Source organism: Micromys minutus (genome assembly GCF_963924665.1).
Source record: "Micromys minutus genome assembly, chromosome: 1".
Taxonomy (NCBI): Eukaryota; Metazoa; Chordata; class Mammalia; order Rodentia; family Muridae; genus Micromys; species Micromys minutus.
In genome coordinates this window covers 143,777,597-143,797,604 of record NC_137969.1, presented here as the reverse complement: position 1 = coordinate 143,797,604, position 20,008 = coordinate 143,777,597, and the positions used below count along the sequence as shown (strand labels likewise).

The 20,008-nt window shown below is 44.1% G+C and overlaps 1 protein-coding gene and 1 pseudogene across 5 annotated transcripts in view; one reads left to right on the top strand and one right to left on the bottom strand.

Moving 5' to 3' along the window:
• The window catches only part of RASSF6 (Ras association domain family member 6), a gene marked incomplete at both ends in the record, with an annotated part of 30,200 nt that extends 15,786 nt beyond the window's left edge, over nt 1–14,414 (top strand). The window contains 8 exons of one of the 4 annotated variants that reach the window (XM_080910225.1): nt 1,776–1,918; nt 8,198–8,292; nt 9,020–9,213; nt 10,569–10,670; nt 10,962–11,013; nt 13,919–14,037; nt 14,129–14,226; nt 14,339–14,414. In XM_080910225.1, coding sequence (XP_080766351.1) covers nt 1,776–1,918; nt 8,198–8,292; nt 9,020–9,213; nt 10,569–10,670; nt 10,962–11,013; nt 13,919–14,037; nt 14,129–14,226; nt 14,339–14,414 — 879 coding nt within the window. Of the gene's footprint in view, nt 1–1,775; nt 1,919–8,194; nt 8,293–9,019; nt 9,214–10,568; nt 10,671–10,961; nt 11,014–13,918; nt 14,038–14,128; nt 14,227–14,338 lie in introns of all 4 variants that reach the window. The other 3 variants (XM_080910226.1, XM_080910224.1, XM_080910227.1) reach the window with 3 other exon arrangements.
• Nucleotides 14,415–18,990: 4,576 nt separating this feature from the next.
• The window catches only part of LOC308416280 (alpha-fetoprotein-like), a 39,036-nt pseudogene continuing 38,018 nt past the window's right edge, over nt 18,991–20,008 (bottom strand). The window contains exon 14 of the transcript in view: nt 18,991–19,059. The product of the transcript in view is annotated as an alpha-fetoprotein-like (transcript). The remainder of the gene's footprint in view (nt 19,060–20,008) is intronic.

Here is a 20,008-nt window from a genome sequence, read left to right as displayed (position 1 = left end):
AGGGGGTCCTACACTTACAAATGCTAGAATGGGAGAGAACGTGAACGGCTTTAGTCGTTTATGTTGCCTAGCAACTGGCTTTTCATAGTGGCCATGGTCAATGATTTATAATATAACTTTCTAGTTTCTATATTCTCAAAGTTTCTGTATAGTTTCAAAGATGCTATAAAAGCTTGAAAATAAATTACATGAAGACTGTTTTGTTATATTTTATATATATATATATGAACACTGATGTGTTTGTAAAAAGATAAAGAGAGGGGGGATTTGTTCTGTGGAGGTGTGGTGAGGTGTAGGGGAAGGGGGTGCCTCTGGCAGGCCCATGTTGAGGCATTTCTTCCCACCGAGGGACCAGCCACATGACAGTATAGTATAGAATAGAGTTGATTCAGGGCATGGGAGAGGAGTTTAAAAGGTAGTAGAGGATGAGCGGGGAGGGGAGTGAGAGGAGAGGAGAGGAGAGGAGAGGAGAGGAGAGGAGAGGAGAGGAGAGGAGAGGAGAGGAGAGGAGAGGAGAGAAGAGAAGAGAAGAGAAGAGAAGAGAAGAGAAGAGAAGAGGAAGAGAAGAGAAGAGAAGAGAAGAGAAGAGAAGAGAAGAGAAGCCACCCATGAGCATGTGGAGAGAGAGGGGAAAAAGGAATAGGGAGAGAGTGAGGGCAGGCAGGGGAGAGAAAGAGAGGAGCAAGAGAGCAAGAGAACATGAGAGCAAAAGAGAGGGGCAAGCATCTGCTTTTACAGTGTCAGGCACACCTGGCTGTTGCCAAGTAACTGTGGGGTGGAGCTCAGACAGAATGCTAACACCTGTTTGCTAATTTTTCTTTACTTATATATTTACTCCTTTTGTTATGGTATATTTATTTTGCATGAGTACTTCATAAACTATTAATTTTTCACAAATGCACCTCAATATAGTGTGTGTGTGTGCGTGTTACATGCATAGTCACACATAAGCAGAAGTCTCTGTTATCATTCCTCTCTTTCTTGCTTTGAACCAAGGTCTCCCACTGAAGCAGAGGCTTGCAGCTTTGGCTAACCTGGCTGTTCAGAAAGCAAGCTCTGGAGCTCAGACTGTCTCCAGCCCCCAGAGCTGAGGTTACACACACAGGCATGCCCGGTTCTTTACACAGGTGCTGGGGCTCAGAATTCAGGTTCTCCCGCTGTGTTTTGCATTATCCTGTATGTTTTCATACACGTTACCTTTCTTTTATCGAGATGGAATCTCAGTATATAGCCCTGGCTGGCCTGGGACTCTCAGAGACCCACCTGCCTCTTTGAGTGCTGATATTAAAGCCATATGCCGCCGCCACCCATTCATAAGCATCCTTTCTTTTGAACTATGTAACATTATGAGATGAATTGTTCCTGCTCATTCAAATAACTGTTAAACCTCTCTGCAACTATTTATTCCAATTTCTAGTTCAGTCTAGTTTTTTTTTAAGCTGCCACGGTATTAAATTAAATGGAACTAAAGTAATATAATGTCATCTAATCAAAAAACCAGCGCCGAGAAAGCATTTTAATATAGTATACCCATTGCTTAACATGCAAAACACACTGGGGCTTATTTTGCCAGGTATACTCTTTAAAACATAGAAGACTTTTTCAGAATTAGAATTGTTTTGCAGATAAGCTGAGAAGGGAAACATTCCAACCTGGGAGATATTTAAAGTTAGTAATAGCTCCCACAGACTGACTCTCTACATCTTTAGTTAAAGCATTTAGCTTTCTATAAACAATGCAAAAACAACTGCTGTGTGTACCGGCTTCTTCCTTAGACGGAGGATGGAGAGCTGGTTGTTGAGGGGATGCTGGACATCTTCTGGGGAGTGAAACGGCCCATACAGCTGAAGATACAGGATGAAAAACAAATCTCGTCCTTTGACCTGTTGACGTCACCAGAAACCTTTTCCAGCAAAGGGTGAGCTGTCTTTCCTTGTACTTCCTTAAATGATCTTGTTCTCTGCTTTTGTGGTGCTCTTAGCATGGGTTTCACATACCTCAGCATGGATGCTTATTGACAGTCTCACACCAAGGCCAGCTTCTCCATTGATGGGTTGTTTGAAAACCATGTCTCTGAGGTTAGGTGACCATGGAGGATGCCCAGTTACCACCTGGCAGGACCAACGCACCTTTGTTCCATGGGATCCAGAGCCCCAGCTGGGGGCCCTTTTGCTCCATTTCTTCCCCCAGGAGACTGCATTTGCTCACTGGAAGAGGCTAGATAGATAGGCAAGATTTGGGTAGTCCCGATCTGACCTCCAAACACAGAGAGGAAAACTTCAGTTTGTCCAGTCCTGGGAAGAAAGAACTCTTCTTGCTTTCTGGACGGGAGACTGAATTATGCTCGAGTTCAGAACAAACAGAGCCGTTTAGCAAAGCACAGCAAAGAGAAGTTCCTAGCACAGAAAAACTCCCTGCATGGGTGGGGAGTTGAGTTACATCCAACTCTAACTTGAATGATCAGCGTGGGTGGGGTTTTGTTGTTATAATTTATAATTTAAAAAATCATAATTATTCAAAATTATACTCTTAAAAGAGCTTGCTTCATTTCTTCTCCATCTTTTCCTCCGATCTTAACTTCTACAACCAAAAATCTTTTTACAACTACCATCTTCCCATCCATTACTGGAAGACTGGGGTTTTCTGAGAGGAAAAAATGGGGAGACAGTGGCTGGGATGATACATTTGTATAGTCGGATCCTTGGCCACAATTGAGGAAACTTACACACCACCTCAGAGAATACACCCATGTCCCACCATGATGTTTACCTACTCAGCATGTCTCAGATATCATCCCTGAACAGGGCTGAACATTTCCCAATGCCGTAAACACATCACAGTTTCTTCTTTTCCTCTCTGCCTGCCTGCCTGACAGACAGACAGCCTGGTCACTAACAGCCTCCACCAAATTCAACACATTCCCCTGAAAGCCTTCCAGGATCCCTCGGTCCGTACTGAGCAGGCCAACAGCTTCTCTCTTTCATCTCCAGAGCATACAGTGTACTGAACTTTTACACATCCTGTCCCCATCTACAGTGGGACAGTCTAAGTAGCAGGAGACTCTAGGTAGCAGGAGACTCTAGGTAGCAGGGGACACATCTTTCATTGTCTTTGCATCCCAGTGCCCAGCACAAAGAAGAAGAAAGGGAAGGAAAGAGGGAGGCAGGAGAAGGGGAGAGATGGTGGGGGGGAAGGCTGAAGAAAGAGACAAAGAAGAATTTATAAATATGGTAGACGGAGAAACAAAGTGTAAGTGGGGGTGGGGAAAGGTTATACGAAGCCCCCAGAAACCTGCAAAGAGATGTCACCGGCTTTGTGTGACAACCTTCCCATCCTCTCCTCACCAGTCTCCCATCCAAGCCAGGCAGGGGGCTGTGGGTGGGCACAGGACTTGTGCTCATGAGCACAAATGGAGCCACAACGGGGCACCCTTTGAAGCCCAGCTACCCACAGGTACATAAATGATTGACAAGTCCCATCACCCAGTGAGTAGAAGCAGCGTATAAAAGCGACTGAAGCCTTCACAAAAAGAACTGTCCGATATGTAAACAAACTGTGACTGTAGATCACACCTGCCTGAGAACGCATGGCAGATTTCTCTGAGAAGCGGCCCCTTTTGCTCCATCCCAGTTCCTTTCAGCTCCTTAGAACTTCATGAGTACGAGGCATGAAAGCGATGCGTCGAGGAGGTGGGCACTTCTGCAGCCACGCTACGCCGTTATTATTTTAACAACTATTTAAAGATAATTTCTCCAATTCAGCACACTTGCTGGAAATGGTAGGTGAGTTTTCGGAGCCAGCAATGGGGACAGGTGACATTGGTGATGTTTTTTCCTGTGCCACAGCAGATTATAAACTATCGCCTGCCCTCGTCTTCTGATGGGCCAATTTTCCCAAAGAACATTGCTGGTGTGCTGGCAGCTCTTCAGCATGGCCAAGCATGGCAGAGCAGCGTGAGGAGAGGATGGCTTCAGCTCACAGTTTCTGATGTACAGACACCATGATAGGGAAGGCCTGCTAGCTGAAGGGACTCCAGCAAGGTAGTCCGAGCTTAAGCCATAGCGTGTTCTTATAGCAAACCAGGAAGCAGGGAACTCTCTGACCAAGGTATCAACAAGATCTGTCTCCAGTGACCTACTTCTGCAAGTAGGTGACAGTCTCAAAGACTCCACAACCCCCCAACACAACACTACCAGTTCAGGGGGGTCCAAGTGCTCAGACCCATGAGCCTGGGGGATACATTTCAAGTTCAAGCTATAACGGCTTGGAAGCAAGCAAAGGCTATTTCTCATTATTTAAAGTGGAGAAAATGCACCTAGACAATAGAATAACCAGACATGGACCAGAACACTGGAACACTGGAGGTATTAGCCCGGCCCTTTAGCACAGTAACAGGACTCACTAGAACACTGTCAGTATGTGTCTGCCAAGAATCTTATCATTCTAGTAAGAATTAGAAGAAACCCCGTCCTTATGTGCACAGTGCAGACTGACTCTGTCTGTCTTTGTCTCTATCTCTCTCTCTCTTTCTCTCTCTCTCTCTCTCAGACACACACACACACACACACACACACACAAGCATGATAGCATGATTTAGTTGGTGCAGTCAGCAGGGTCTTCAGACTTAAAGGCACAACGCCGACAGAATGGCTTTGCCCTGGCCTCTGTAATGATACACAAACATCGGGTGATGATCTCTGCGTCCGTTCAGTCTTAGGTCCCTCCCTTGATCACCTCCTCACAGGTGACTCATTTCAATTATGGGCCTCATTTAAATTGCATAAGGAATTTGTCCGTCCCCCTCTCTCAAAGCTTCTCTCATTCTCTGTCCGTGCTGGGCATCCATGCACTGACGGTAACACCGCTGCTCGGACTTACTGTCCCCCTGGGTTAGTAGACAATGGAGGACATGGGCAGTGTGTACTCAGCTGCAAAGAGAACTCCAGTTTGAGCATCTTTCCATTCCTTTGAGGAAACAGTCGCTCTTGTTATTTTGGTTTGTTTTGGTCATATTAGCGGTGAGTCACACCAAGGAAGTACTACCCAAATGGGGATGTTGGAGGTTTAAAAATACACTGGTGTGGGTGCGTTTGAGCTTTGACCACTCACAAGTATGGGGATGGCTCTGGAGGAGGGACTTTGATCGCTCATACCTGGGCCAAACGTTTTCTTACAGGAATTGTGTGTTTAAAACCAAAGCAGACAAGACAGAGTCTTGCTGGGGTTATTTTTGCTCTCACTGGTTTGCATTTTTATTTTAATATCTCTCTAAAGCTGGTGTTGGCACGTTTTATGCAAGCCATGAAAGAATGGAATCAAGAGCAAGAAGTGAACAGGTGCATATATTTGGCATCAATAATGTCTCCCTCCCTTATGTTATAGATACGGAAGTAGCTGCATTTGATTTGCCTATCAAATTTCTACCTGTTTGACTTTGTAACTCATTACAACCCCTCTGCAGCATTTAGACCTGCCCACGGTATACTTCCTGGTGTTTGGCCAGAGCAATGCAAGCTGTTCCATGTTTGCACATGCTCAATTGTTTGATATCAAAGTTCTAACCAGTTCTTGCTTGAGAAATGCAGACAGCCACCTTTAAGCTTAGCCATGTGCACAGTGTATGGGATGCTTCTTGAATTACACACTCCCAAACTGTAAAGAAATTGTTCTTAACTTCAGCAAGGAGGGGCATACATGGAAAGAAGTAAAAATGAATCTATTGAGTCATGTCTCAGCCCCTGTGTTTTGTGGCACCACATCACAGCAGAAAGCTAAGGAAACGAGGGGATGACTGTCATATTCGCAGGCCACCAGGTAGCTGTGGTGAACATAAGTTATCATTTGTAGGAACTTCTGGTGCCTCTCCCCCAGTAGGAAACAGCATCTGGTTGCTTGACTTTTCAGTTTTAGCTTCTCATTGGTACCTAAGGTCCATTATCCCCCCCACATACACACACCCTTTGAATGGTGATTAAACATGACTACTTTTGATTTCTAATATTGATTTCTAATAATGGAAATTGGAGGAAACATTTGATTTCCTTCATGGATATTCTATGGATCTATAGATCCCATATTCTATAAATAAAATGAGAATAGAGACTTGGACTGCTGGCGCATGTAGTTCCTCTACTTTTTGACATGTATTTTGATGGACAATATTTCCAGCTAGTAGAGTTTGCCCGAAAATTCATTAGCAAATATATTAGGATCATATTATCTACTTCTTATGTCTGTTGTAGATCAAATAAAACAAGAGATACAAAAGGTGTCAGGAGAAGTCCAAGGGCAAGAGTAAAGCAATAGCTTTGTTTTGTCGATGCCTGATATTGGTGGTTAAGGTGTCCTCCATCCCTGTGCTGTTATTTCTGTTGCTGTGATAAAGTGCCATGACTCTCTCTCCCAGAGGGACAGAGTCTGTCTTGGCAAGGAAAGCCTGGCGTGGCTGCGGGAGCAGAAAGCTAGGTGGTCACATTGTCATGAACACACAGAGAGCAGAAATAGATGGATGGATGGATGATGTATGTATGTATGTATGTATGGATGGATGGATGGATGGATAGATTGATGATGGATGAATGGACGATTAGATGGATGGATGATGTATGTATGGATGGATGGATAGATGGATAATGGATGGATGGATAAATGGATGGATGGATGATAGCTGGATGATGGATGGATGGATAGATGAAAGGATGAATGATATATGATGGATGGATGATGAATGGACAGATGGACAGACAGACAGACAGACAGATAGAAGGACAGATAGATGGATAGATAGATAGGCAGAGACATAGAGTAGGAAGTAACATGAGACTACAAATCTTCAAAGCTTATCCAGTGACATACTTCCTCCAGCAAAATTCAATTTCCTAAATTTACCATAACTTTCCCAAACCAATGGAGGGGTCAAGTCTTCAAATACATGAGCCTCCAGGGAACATTATCATTCAAACCACCAGTCTGGGTAGAGTTATGTCACAGATAACCCAAGTGTAAATACTTGGGGCTCATAATGTAAAGGGTTTTATGGAAGAGGCTCAAACAGGGCAAAAAACTATTCCCACAAATAGTGGTGTCCATTTGCCTAGAGGTCCATGAATGCATTGGGCCACAAGTTGTGCCTAATCCATCATGAAATGGGTTCACATGATGATGATTGCAGTGCTTATGGTGGCAGTGGTGGTAATGGTGATAATGGTGATGATGGTGGTGATGGTGGTGGTGGTGATGATGGTGATGATGATGGTGATGGTGGTGATGGTAATGATGGTGGTGGTGATGATGATGATGGTGGTGGCGATGATGGTGGTGGTGATGGTGGTGGTGGTGGTAATGATGATGATGATGGTGGTGATGGTGATGATGGTGGTGGTGATGTAATGGTGATGATTACTGTGATGCCACTGAACATGAGATTATTCAGATAAAATTTGTGCTAAATGCTTAACTACATCCAGGGCATTGTTTCAAGAATATTACATAAATTAACACATTAAATCCTGCCAACATCTCTAATCTACCTCATACTATGACAATTCCTGTTTCATAAATGAGGACAGAAAGGCCAAGACGGAATATATAAACAACTTGTTTAAGGCCAGATATAGAATCAAAATGAATGATAATCTCTGTAAACCGTTGTCACACTCCATGTCTTCTGGACAGTAGGATCTTTGTTTGTAAATTTGCTAACACATGAGATAATAATTTCCTACTGAAAAATATTTTCATACATTTCTATTTTGCAAACTGTATTTTTCAAAGCGGTTCAGTCCTTAAAGACAAGTACCATGTATTACCATGTTAGAGTCACGGTTTTTATGCTGTGAGTACTTGATTCATGAGTGTAAATGACAGTTTTTTATCTAACCCCCAAATCTCATAAACTATTCATACATGAATAGCTCACATTGGTTTCTACTTTCTGTATCGGGATGTACATTTTACAGAATCTGTGTAACGTTGCATTTCAGGACACAGCTGAATCATTTTGTCCCAAAACATACAAGAGTGTTTAAAGCGTACGCTTATCGCCCCAGAATGACCATAATCTTTGCAATACAATGAACTTGTTTTAAATTTGGCTGATGCATCTACCCACAGAGACCCATGATTACAGTATCACCGTTATAAAGCTGAGTCTATCATGGAATTAGTCTCATTTACAAGACTTGTTACTTCACAGGAGGATGACCCGCTGGGGGGAGTTTGATGATCTTTACCGCATCAGTGAAATGGACAGAGCCCAAGTTCTCGAGTCTGAAGCCAGGCGTTTCCCGGAAGGTTAGTATCAAGGTCTTATCAGTGTGGTGCATTTTATTAACAGCATAAAACACAACTCCTAACCTTTTACAAAACAGCACTTGATGAACTCACATACACATGCTTCTTAGCATCCCGAGGAGCCTGGTAGCATATGTGTGTTTGTTGCCCAGGTGGCACGCCACAGGCAGTCACTAGCCTAGAGCACACTGCTGCCTTGCTTTCCTGGAACTTAGGGAAAAATTCTCATAAGTCTCTGTATTCCGTGAGAATGATTTTTTGGGAAGGGAAGCTAAGGCCCAGAGTCTTTCTTCTTAGGAAAGGTCTGATAGGCATGGCATCAGGACAAAGCAGAGGTGCAGGCCTGGTCTCATCATGTAGAAGCTACTGGGCCCGCCATGGTTTTCTCCCACCTGGCTGAGTCCAGACTGACAGCAAAACAGGTTTGTCCCGCTCTTCCATGCTAAATTTCGGTGTAATTTACACCCCCAGTAAAGTATGAGTGAAAGACTGGAAACACCAGTCACACAAATCCTATGAGACAGAGCTCACTAGCAACAGTGCTGCCTGCCCAGGTTCACACAGCACCTAGTAAGTCAGTGTGAGCCAAGCCAAACGGTGAGCTATAGAGCTTGGAAACAGTAGGGAAACAGCAGTTATTCGTGTCCATAAAAGCACGCCAGCGCCCCTACGATGTGAGAAGATAGGCAGCTAAATGATGCGGGCTTGTGGTCTTTATTCTTCCCAGACTATTTATCTTACCACAGCACTCTGAAGCCATACACAGATGAAGAGCCAGAATCCCCGCTGCTCTACAGGACCATGAGTGAAGCAGCTTTGGTGAGAAAAAAGATGAGGGCCCCAGAGATGTACAGAAAAGACAGAACGGGGATGCTAAAGAACCACAGAGCCTCTATCAATGGGCATGTCTATGACCACGAGGTGAGCTGCAGTTCCATGGGTGAGGAAAGACGTTCATCACCCTGACAGTGCTGTTTAGTTCAACCTAGCATTTAAGTCAGTGATAACAATGGTGGCAGGGTGATGAATGTCATTTATCCAATTTTTCACTGTAGTAACTAATAAACTAAATTTAGATACAGCCTTGTTGACGTCTTTCTTGGTTAGCTTTGCTAAGCACAGATTTAAATCAGGTAGCATGCATAGGACCTGTGAAGGTTCAAGCCAGCTGGGCTCCCTGTGCCAGGAAGATCCCACTCCCAGCTGAGGCTGTTGCTATGGATACCTGGGGGCAGAGGGGAATCTATTTCCTCCAATGAAATCTCACTGTGTGTATCCACCACAGTCCAGAGCAGGCCCCGGGCCCAGGAATAGCTGGTTAACACAAAACAAACTCCATGTTTTTGTGGACAGTATTGTTTTACCTTCGTGTCTGTGTGTGTGTGTGTGTGTGTGTGTGTGTGTGTGTGTGTGTGTGTGTGTGTGTTTTCTTTGTTATCTGAGAGAAAAGTAAGATGAAACATGAAGCTGTGTGGTTAGAGAGTCGAGAAGGGTCTGGGAGGAATTGGGAAAGGGAAAAACCATGTTCAAAATATGTTGTGTGAAATTTTTAAAATAAAAGTAATTAATTCAGCAGGTATTGCTATAGAGCACAGGGCAGCCTCAAGTGCTACCAAGACATGAGCTGCCAAGCCTAACTTCAAACATATTTTTAATAAACTGTCTCATTAATCATAAAACCTTTTCCACGAGGGTGGGTGTCATTTTTTCCTTCTTTACATATATTCAAAATTCACAGACATCAAGCAATTTCTCTTTAACTCTGAACTTGGCCCCGCCATGTTTGTGTAACTCCAGAACTCAAGTTATTAACCAGTGTGATAAATGAGTTCCGTCAGGTGCTAGGTGCTGAACAGAGCCTTGGAAATACAGATGAGCTTCCTGAGGTGTGGGTACAAAGTTTAACCAGGAAAGCCAGCAGGCCAACAGATGTCAGAGTCACATAAAGGCCCCACAGAGACGGTTTGGCAGCTTTCAGTTTAATGACATTCAAGCTGCTGATTTCCCCAGATGGGCATCGCGTTCGGCGTCCTGTCCTTTAGGTCAAGCTTCTACAGGCAAGTTTACGTGTGCTGTGATTCAGATACAAGTTCCCACTCTGATTTCTCTTTTGCTACGATATATGAAATCCGTGTTATTTAAGAACACTGTAACATCACAAGGAGTTGCGTCTTCCCTTCTTAGAGTTACATTTCCCCCCACCTTGGGTTCAGGATCCTGACGGTATTTGGTTGACAGAGGTCTGAGCTCTGGTGTGGTTCGCTATTGTCTTTTAGACTTCCATCTTCACACCAACCTTCGGATCGGAGACTAAGGTCAGAGCCAATAGTAACATGAGAACTGAAGACGTAATAAAGCAAATTCTCCAAAAATTTAAGGTAAGCTTGACCCGAGCATCACTGTAAAAGCTAGTGGAGGGACACGGATGCAGTTTTCTGGAAAAGAGCTGAGGGCTGTGAACCAACATCCCATGTTCCCTTCTGATGGATGTGGATTCCCTCTGATGATTTCCTCAGGGCAGCTGCAACCTGGAAATACACACATCATTCCCCTTGGAGCTGAGAAGAGCTCAGACTGACAGTGAAGGGGCAATGGGACCCCCTAAATATTTTGGGTGTGATACCATCATCTAAAACAATTAATTTATTGCACATTTTTTCCATTGGCAGATTGAGAATAGCCCTCGGGATTTCGCTCTTTATATTATTTTTGGGACAGGAGGTAAGAGAATTCAATCTCCCCGGCATGTTAATTTTCTGTCCATAAGGAAGGCAGAAGACAGGCTGCTTGAATCTGCCCACAAAGGGAAGAAACAGAACTGGAAAGAAAGGAGAGACAGGAAAGGGGTCGTTGTCATGGTTGTTGATTATAGAGTTTGGGTGTAATCCTAACATATAGTCTACCAGTGAGCTGCACTCCCATCTAGAGAGATGGTTCTGGAACATATATCTTCTCCAGCTGCCGGGAGAGATAACTTAGGATAAATACCTTCCAGGAGTTTGTGATCCAAAGGATGTTGCCTGTTTGCCAGATGTGAAGTTGTGCACAAAGGGCTGTCCAGGACTGTTGGGCTCCCGGGGTCATCTCTGTACCTGTCTCCCATCCCTAGCGTGCTGGGCATTACACCATGCCACCTCTCCGACCCTGTCAGCTCGCTCTCCCTCATTTGTCACCGAGTCTGACACATCATAAGAATATGAGCCCTCCCTCGGAAGGGAACATGTACAGCATTTGGGAGCTGGGGTTGGGGACATGTATTCAGTAATGGTTCCAGATCACCAAGAAGCAAGAAGCATGGGAAAGTCAGCTCCGGAAACAGCTGAGGATGTGAAACCAAGTTAGCGTTAGATTAAAGATAGAGAGGGGCCTTTTCTGTGTTGCTCCAGACATGCAGGGGGCAGAAATCAATGCATGGTGAATGGGAACAAAAACAAGAATAAATCTAATCCGGAGAGAAGAAACAGAATTGCTCATCCAGAGGAAGGGGTGAGAAAAGAGGGGTTGGAGGACTTGGGGCTTTTCTCTATGTTTCATTTTTATTCACTTGAGATCCCAGATGGGATTTCACTTTGACGGAATATTGGAGGTACTTTTGTGGTGGGGCATCTATTCTAACTTTTTACATTTGAAATTCTAAAACTATATCCATTTTCTTTTGTCTCCTTTCCATGGTTGAAGGGGTGAAACTCACAGAGAAGGAAAAGAGCTAATCTTTCTAATTCTGCATTTATATTTTAGTTCTTGGAAAACCCAAGAGTTGAATGAGAGATAGAAAGAAAAGAAGTTAAGAACAGCTTTAAAAATGGAATTACATTAACTGAACTTGGAAATAAAAGTTTGCTGAGTCAGTGCATGGATGAATGGATGGATGGGTGGATGAATGGATGGATGGATGGATGGACAGATGGACGAACGGATGATGGATGGATGGATGGATGGATGGATGGATGGATGGGTGGGTGGGTGGATGGATATGTGGATGGATGGATGGACAGACGGATGGACAGATGATGGATGGATGGATGGATGGATGGATGGATGGACACGGACAGATGATGGACAGACAGATGGATGATGGATGGACAGATGGATGGATGATGGATGGATGTGTGGATGGATGGGTGGGTGGATGGATGGATGGATGGATGGATGGATGGGTGGATGGATGGATGGTTGGATGGATGGATGGATGGATGGATGAGTGGATGGATATGTGGATGGATGGATGGATGGATGGATGGATGGGTGGATGGATGGATGGATGGATGGATGGATGGATGGATATGTGGATGGATGGATGGATGGATGGATGGGTGGATGGATGGATGGGTGGATGGATATGTGGATGGATGGATGGATGGATGGACACGGACAGATGATGGACAGACAGATGGATGATGGATGGATGTGTGGATGGATGGATGGATGGGTGGGTGGATGGATGGATGGATGGATGGATGGATGGATGATGGATGGGTGGATGGATGATGGATGGATGGATGGACAGACAGATGATGGACAGACAGATGGATGTGTGGATGGATGGATGGTTGGATGGATGGATAGATGGATGGATGGATGGATGTGTGGATGGATGGATGGATGATGGATGAATGGATGGATGGAGAGATGGATGAATGGATGGATGAATGGATGGATAGATGGATGGATGTGTGGATGGATGGATGGATGGATGGATAGATGTGTGGTTGGATGGATAGATGGATGTGTGGATGAATGGATGGATGATGGATGGATGGATATGTGGATGGACGGATGGATGGATGGATGGATGGAGCCATGTTGTTCTCTCAGTAGGACTAGAGCTTTGTCTAAATAACTGAAATTAAGGTCAAATTATTTGAACTAGTAATTGAGACCCTATATTGAGAGGATAAAGTTTATTTGGAGTTTATGTAAAGGTTTTACTTTTTATTTCAATTGATATATTAATGTTTTTATCTAAAATGTAAGGTTACTACTGCTAGCCAGTGTCAAACATATTCCAAGACTATTAAATGGACTTTTCCAGAAATAACAATTCATAAGCTTTAAATTGCATATCATCAGAGTATAGTGATGAACTCTTCATCTGCCCCTTCACTGCCCCTCCTGGGATGATTCATGCATTTTTCCATTGTATCCATACTGTAGACACAGCCGCCCCAGTAGTCACTAAGTATCTGCTCAGTTAACAGGTCGACAGCTGAGACCCCATAGTTAGACTTCAAGTAATACTTCAACGGGGGACCTAAAAGGCCACAAAGAAGCCAAATAGCAATCACACTGACCGTTTTATTAGATTATATTGTGGTTGCTCTGTTTTGCTACTAGTGATGCTCCCCTCTCGCTGTGACTAATTTAAATTAAATTTTATTGTAGCTATGTACATATAGGACAAACAGATGTACTGTATTATGTACCATCTACAGTGTCACATGTTCCTTGGGGTCTGGGAATGTATGCACCATGGGTAATGAGACTTGGCTCTTCTTCTGGCGGGACAGGGGATTCTCAGATTCAGTTGCTTCTAAAACAAACCAAAGGAAGACCAAAAGACAAAATTGCCTTCTTTTCTTTTCCCAGGATTAACTCTCACTGTGGCTCATTCCTCTCCCTTTTGCAGAGCAGAGAAAGCTAAAGAAGACCGATGTCCCACTGCTGCAGAGGTTACTACAAGGACCATCCAAAAGCAATGCTCGGATCTTCCTCATGGATAAAGATGCGGAAGAAATTAGCAGAGATGTATGCGCACCCACGGCTTCCGTGTGTTTGCACTTGCACGTCTCCCACCGACTCAGCGCTTTTTACATAAAACTCTTGTTTTCTGTTTCAGGTGGCTCCGTACATTAATTTTCACTTTTCTTTTTTGGAATCCATCCTTCAAAGATTAGATGAAGAAGAGAAAATGGAGACTGAGAGAATCGTGGCAAAGTGAGTCCAGAGTGGACCCCTGGGTATTTCATCCTTCATAGGTCCTGTGCCCTCCAGGTACCCGATTTATATATATTTATATATATATATATATTCTTGCTCTTCTTTTCAGGTTCAATACCGAAAGGGCCTTTATACTGAAGTGTCTTCAGAGTAAACAGGCAGCAAAAACGGAGACCACAGTCTAGAAGCGCAGCAGCTTTTGCTGGTCACCGCTCAATGTGCGGTCTGCTCTGCATCCTAGCTCACGACCTTGAAGCTCTGGAAAACTGAATGCCAAGCAGCCTCATTGAAAGGCTGAGTTCAGAGTTGGGCTAAGGCAAGGTGGGACTTCATTTCAGCAATGGAAGGAAGCCTGCATACTGCATACTCCAAATATCATCAACAGCAAATTCTTGACTGAGCTCCAACTGAAGTGGCCTGTGCTCTTGTTGCATGGTTTAAACTTGTTTTAGTAGCCCTCTTAAAAGAGCTGAGATACTGGGTGGTCCATGAACGATGGGGAGTAAGCATTCCCAGTTCTCAGTGTCAGCAAGAAACACATTCTGAAGCCATCAAGGATCTGAAGGGACAACATTTTCACAAAATTTAGAAATAGATCTACCAAGGCTGATGATTCCATCTGTCCTTTTCCAATAAAATGGGTTTGGACTTTGTAAAGAAACCTAAACTTGAGGCTGGAGAAGTGGCTCAGTGGTTAAAAGCATTGACTACTCTTCCAGGAAACCTGGGCTCAGTTCTCAGCACCCACAGGGCAACTCACAACCATCTGCAGCCCCCATTTTAGAGAATCTGATACCCACCTATGTGGGCACTGCAGGCACATGGTATGTGTATATATAATATGTATGTATGTATGTATGTATTAAAAAAACAAACCTAACTCTGGTTGCCCCGTGCTCTTCACCTGTTACCACACCCTTCCGTGCGACTGTTTCCACGCTGTTTTAATGCCTTTAACAGTTGGGTGTATTCGTCATCTTTCTTTATCCTTGTAAACAAACATATACCACAAACATACAATAGACTATATTTGCTAGAAGAGGACTTTACCGCAAACGCCTCGCTGTTGCTGAGGACACCTGGGGATCAAGCCACGCTGCTGTGGCTGAGCCAGTCGGGACCCCACAGCATCCTTGCTCTCCGGGGTCTCACAGGCCTGCTCATCACACTTGGAAAAATAAAAAATACTATGGGGTTTTATTTGTAAACTCATTGTCAGCATGGAGCTTTAATCAGTATTGTTCTGCCCTCAAATGACTTCCATTTGAAGTTTGTCTTAGGCTGTTCAGCCATACATACCAAGGTAAGGTTGGATTATCAACACTAAAGCTAATCGTTGTCAGAATCTCCAGAACTCAGGTTCTGGCAGACAGAAGAGGAACAGTTTGGCCTTTTGTCCAGAAAGTCTCCCTCAGCAGTTAAAACAAACTGTTACGTGTCTTTGCCTATTGGTCAAGAAAGGCATGGTTTTGTCTTACTAAAAATGGACCTTTGGGCCAGCGCAAACTTAGTGAGTTCGAGGCCAACCTATGCCTTAAGTAAGATTCTGTCTCAAAATGAGATGTCTGTATATACGAATCTACAAAGTGCACACAGGCCTTGCACAGGAAAGGAAAGATGTCAGGAAAACCCACGAGAGAGAAAGCTCGAGTCACTGCCACGGGTATGAGAAGTATGGAATCCAACAGTGACCATATCCGCTAGTTCAGACTGGTACGAAGACATGAAAGGGCAGTAACAGAAAGTACGTTTAGCATGAAGAATTCTTAACTGTGACAGCGCAGCAGCAGTAAAGACAAGTAGAGCTCTGACGGGTACCTGGCACAGCCAGCCCCACACTGCCGTCTCGAGTGTTGGTGGAGAAGAGGAATAAATACGGACAAGAGGATTCTGGCTGGAGATCTAGCCTGCACTGGGTTCCGGTTTCACCTCCACGGCCCACATAAAAAGCTGGAGAAACGGATCAGTAAACAGAACCACAGAAAGCTGCACCTCACAGGCTGCTAGCAATGAAGAAACCCTTGGATGCAGGGTGAAGAAGGAAAAAAAAGCCTCAGACCTAAAACCGCTATGTTTTTATAGTGCGCCCTCTGCTGGCAAAATACGATATTGTGCAAGCTGCGGAGGAAGCAACCTGAGCCCCACCACCTGGGTTTGCACAGGGCTCCTTTCAAACTGAATTTGGGCAGAGAAAATAGAAGCTGCTGTATCAGCAAAATCCCTATTAGCAAAGATTAAACCATTCGGCAGATAGTGACGTTTGCTGCAGAAAATGGGTATTTTCTCCATGAACACAAGTTAGATGTTAAATTTATCCTATAATTCTATTTGTAAGATACTACAAACAGCTTTCTTCAGAGTTGCTTACTACGCTGATGCTAGTTATTAAAATCATATTTTTATAATAGGGCCAAGTTTTCTTTATAAATATAAGAACATATTGTATTTGTACTCTCAATAGTACCGTGTGTGTTAGGGTCGAGTCACTGACATCAATGCTTGAGCAACACGGCCTAGGATTTCATGTAACTGTACCATTTACCGTCTGCCTTGCACAGCCTCGTATGGATACCAGTGAGCTGGCCATAACGGTCTCATGAGAAGGTTATTCTCTGAATTCCATTTACGATGTGAGGAAAGCAACTCTTGAAAGGCTAGGAGATGGACTGAGATCATAATGAGAAGAAATGGGTAGGATTCGAACCCACGGCTGCCATATGAATGTTAAGGGTTGAATTCTTAGGAGACTGGTTCCAGGACTCTGCTCAGACATCTAAGGATACCAAAGGACTTTAAGGAAAAAAGAGCAATCTGCATGTAACCTGCAGCCTCCCAGAAACACTGTCATCTCTAGCTTACTTATAACTAGGACAATGTGATGTGTAAACGCTGTTCCACTGCATTGTTTAGGGGATAAGGACAGGAAAACTCTGTTTGGCGGAGTGATAGTTAAGTATCTTTTCTCCACAGTCAACTGACTACACAGGAGAGGTGCCTGCACCTCTTTCACTGAACAGTTGTGAGAGCAGTGTGTAAAGGCTGGTGCTTTGCATGGAAGAAGCATTGAGCAGAAGCGTCTGCTGTATTTAAATCAGCGTACATCACACGCGCACCTCCCTCTCTCCCCCTCCCTCTCCCCCATTGCTGCCTTCTCTTCCCCTGAGCCTCATTGCCCACCAACCACTTCATTTTTACTGAGAACCATACCGGGCTGAGGATAAAGTGTTTGCTGTGCAAACACAAGGACCTGAGTTCAAATTCCCAGAATGCAATGTAAAGCCAGATGTGACAATGCACATCTGTAACCCCAGGGCTCCTAGGGCAAAACAGGAAGTGGGGGCCAGAGGAAGCTTGTTGTCCGATGGCAAAAAGAGGCAGGAGGGGATGGCCAAGACTGAATTTCTCCTGTTACTGCCAGACATCTACCACGGCACACATGTGCCCACACTCACACACACACACACACACACACACACACACACACACACACACACTTCGAAACAAAATACAAAAACCACAGGCAAATGGGTCTCTCGCGCTCTCTGAATCACCTTCCTCGCTTGTTCAGCTGTGGAAGTCGTTCTTGCTGTTTAGTTCTGAGCAAGGCTCCAGACTTCAGTGACCTTTCTAGGTCTCCGGGTGATCTTGAACCCTTGGACACCATGCTCCTTTGCTGGACATGTGAACTCTGTCTTTATTATAATGCCTTAAATTGTGTCTTATATTAGCTCATCAGTGGCTTTAGCCCCCCGTATTTATCTTTATTTTATTCCTTGTGTGGTTTCAAGTGTGCGTGTGTGTGTCTGTTTGTGTGTGTCTGTGTCTCTGTGTGTGTGTGTGTCTGTGTGTGTGTGTCTGTGTGTGTGTATGCAAGCACATATGTGAAAACAGGTCCTAATAGAGGCCAGAAGGAAGGACCCTCCAAACAGGAGTCATAAGCAACAATGACCCGCTAGATGTGGGTGTGAGGAACCAACTTTGGGCCCTCTAAAGGAGTTGCATGTGTTCTTAACAGATGAACTATCTCTCTGGTCTCCACCACAGTATTTTGCATAGTGTGTTTGATGCATGGTATGGCCAACAAATGTGAATGTTGCTAATGTATATAAACATATTAATAATTCTGGAATAGAAAAAAGATCAAATGAAGAGCATCATTAAAAGCTTTCTGCTCCTTCAATCACTTATTCAGTAAGTACTAAGCTATTACTGTTTATGTTATTAATCCTAATTATATCACTGTTAATTTTTATAATTAATATTAAAAAGAATCAGCATAATTTCTAAGTCCCAATTATAAACACGTGTCATTTTCAGTACAATTTACTATTCAAATAATACACGTATATTGGGTGCCGAGGCAGGCAATGTCAACCTTGCATACATCTGGAGAGCCAGGAGCCAGAACCCATTCATGAAGTAACTTCATTTCCGCATTTCCCTCCATTCATCAACAGTCGTTCTCAGACATGGAACAGACCTGGAACTCTTCACTGTAGGGCCACCTGCAGTTCCCAGTGAGGTGTGGCTCTGCATTAAATTGTCTGGAGGCCTTGAATGTTCTTTGGTTTCTGCCACTGCCCTTGAGAGTCAGACCACAAGGTGGGAGAGCTCTGAGACGCTGGCCTGGGAGTCCATATGTCCTTTGCTGAGGGAAAGGAAAGACGGTGTGGACTGCGCAGTGTTGTTCTGCACCACTGAGCCATTGAGAAAACTTTCTGTCAACTGTCACCTTCCACAGCGCTGATCTCGGCTATGATCCTATATCAACACGTTCTGGGATGAGTCAGCCTCTAAGAGGGACCGGCACCTCATGATCAGTTGAGGTACCTAGGGAAAAGAACAGGCATACCTGTGAGAAGGATGAAGTCAAAAGTACGATGGATGGCCCTGGCCCCTAAACAGAAAAGACTCAGGCTTCCATGTTGGATCCTGAGGTAGCTCCATGGTGCCCTTCCTCTGGGTGCCAGACTTCCTCACAGGCCTGGTGACGTAAAGACTTAGTTCACTGTAAATTCTTTCTTCTTTTCATCTCTCCTCAAGATGGCCAGGCTTTTGGAGGATAACACGCATACATGTACACACATACAAACAGATGGTCTCATATACATACACACATGCACAAATACACATGGCATGCACACACACACACACATACGTATGAGCACATATGAGCTGGCTTGCCTTCCTAAGTACCCCTAGCATCCCTGGGAGAAAGCTGAGTGCATTTGCTTAGTCCTTCCTCCTTCAATAACCTGTCAGTTTTAAAGCCAATTTTTTCCTGTTAAAAATATGTATTTTATGTGCACTGGTGTTTTGCCAGCGTGTATGTATGTGAGAGTGTCAGACCTTGGAGTTACAGACAGCTGTGAGCCGCCATGCAGATGCTGGGATTTGAACCAGGATTCTCTGGAAGAGCAGTCAGTGCCCTTAACCATTGAGCCATCTCTCCAGCCCTGTTTTAAGTAAATTTTCATGGGAAGTCACTTTATTAGTTTAACCAAGACCTAATTTGTTCTTCATTTCCCCCGAAGTTAATTGTAACAGAAGTCTTTTCTGACATCATGTAACCCATAGTTCCATGGTAAACTGTCCTTGGTACAACACACAGTAATGTTGTAAGCCACAATGTGTACTACTTAATTTTCTTCCTTTTTAAAAAAGATTTATTTATTTTATGTGAGCAAACTGTAGCTGTCAGACACACCAGAAGAGGGCATCAGATCTTATTACAGATGGTTGTGAGCCACCGTGTGGTTTCTGGGAGTTGAACTCAGGA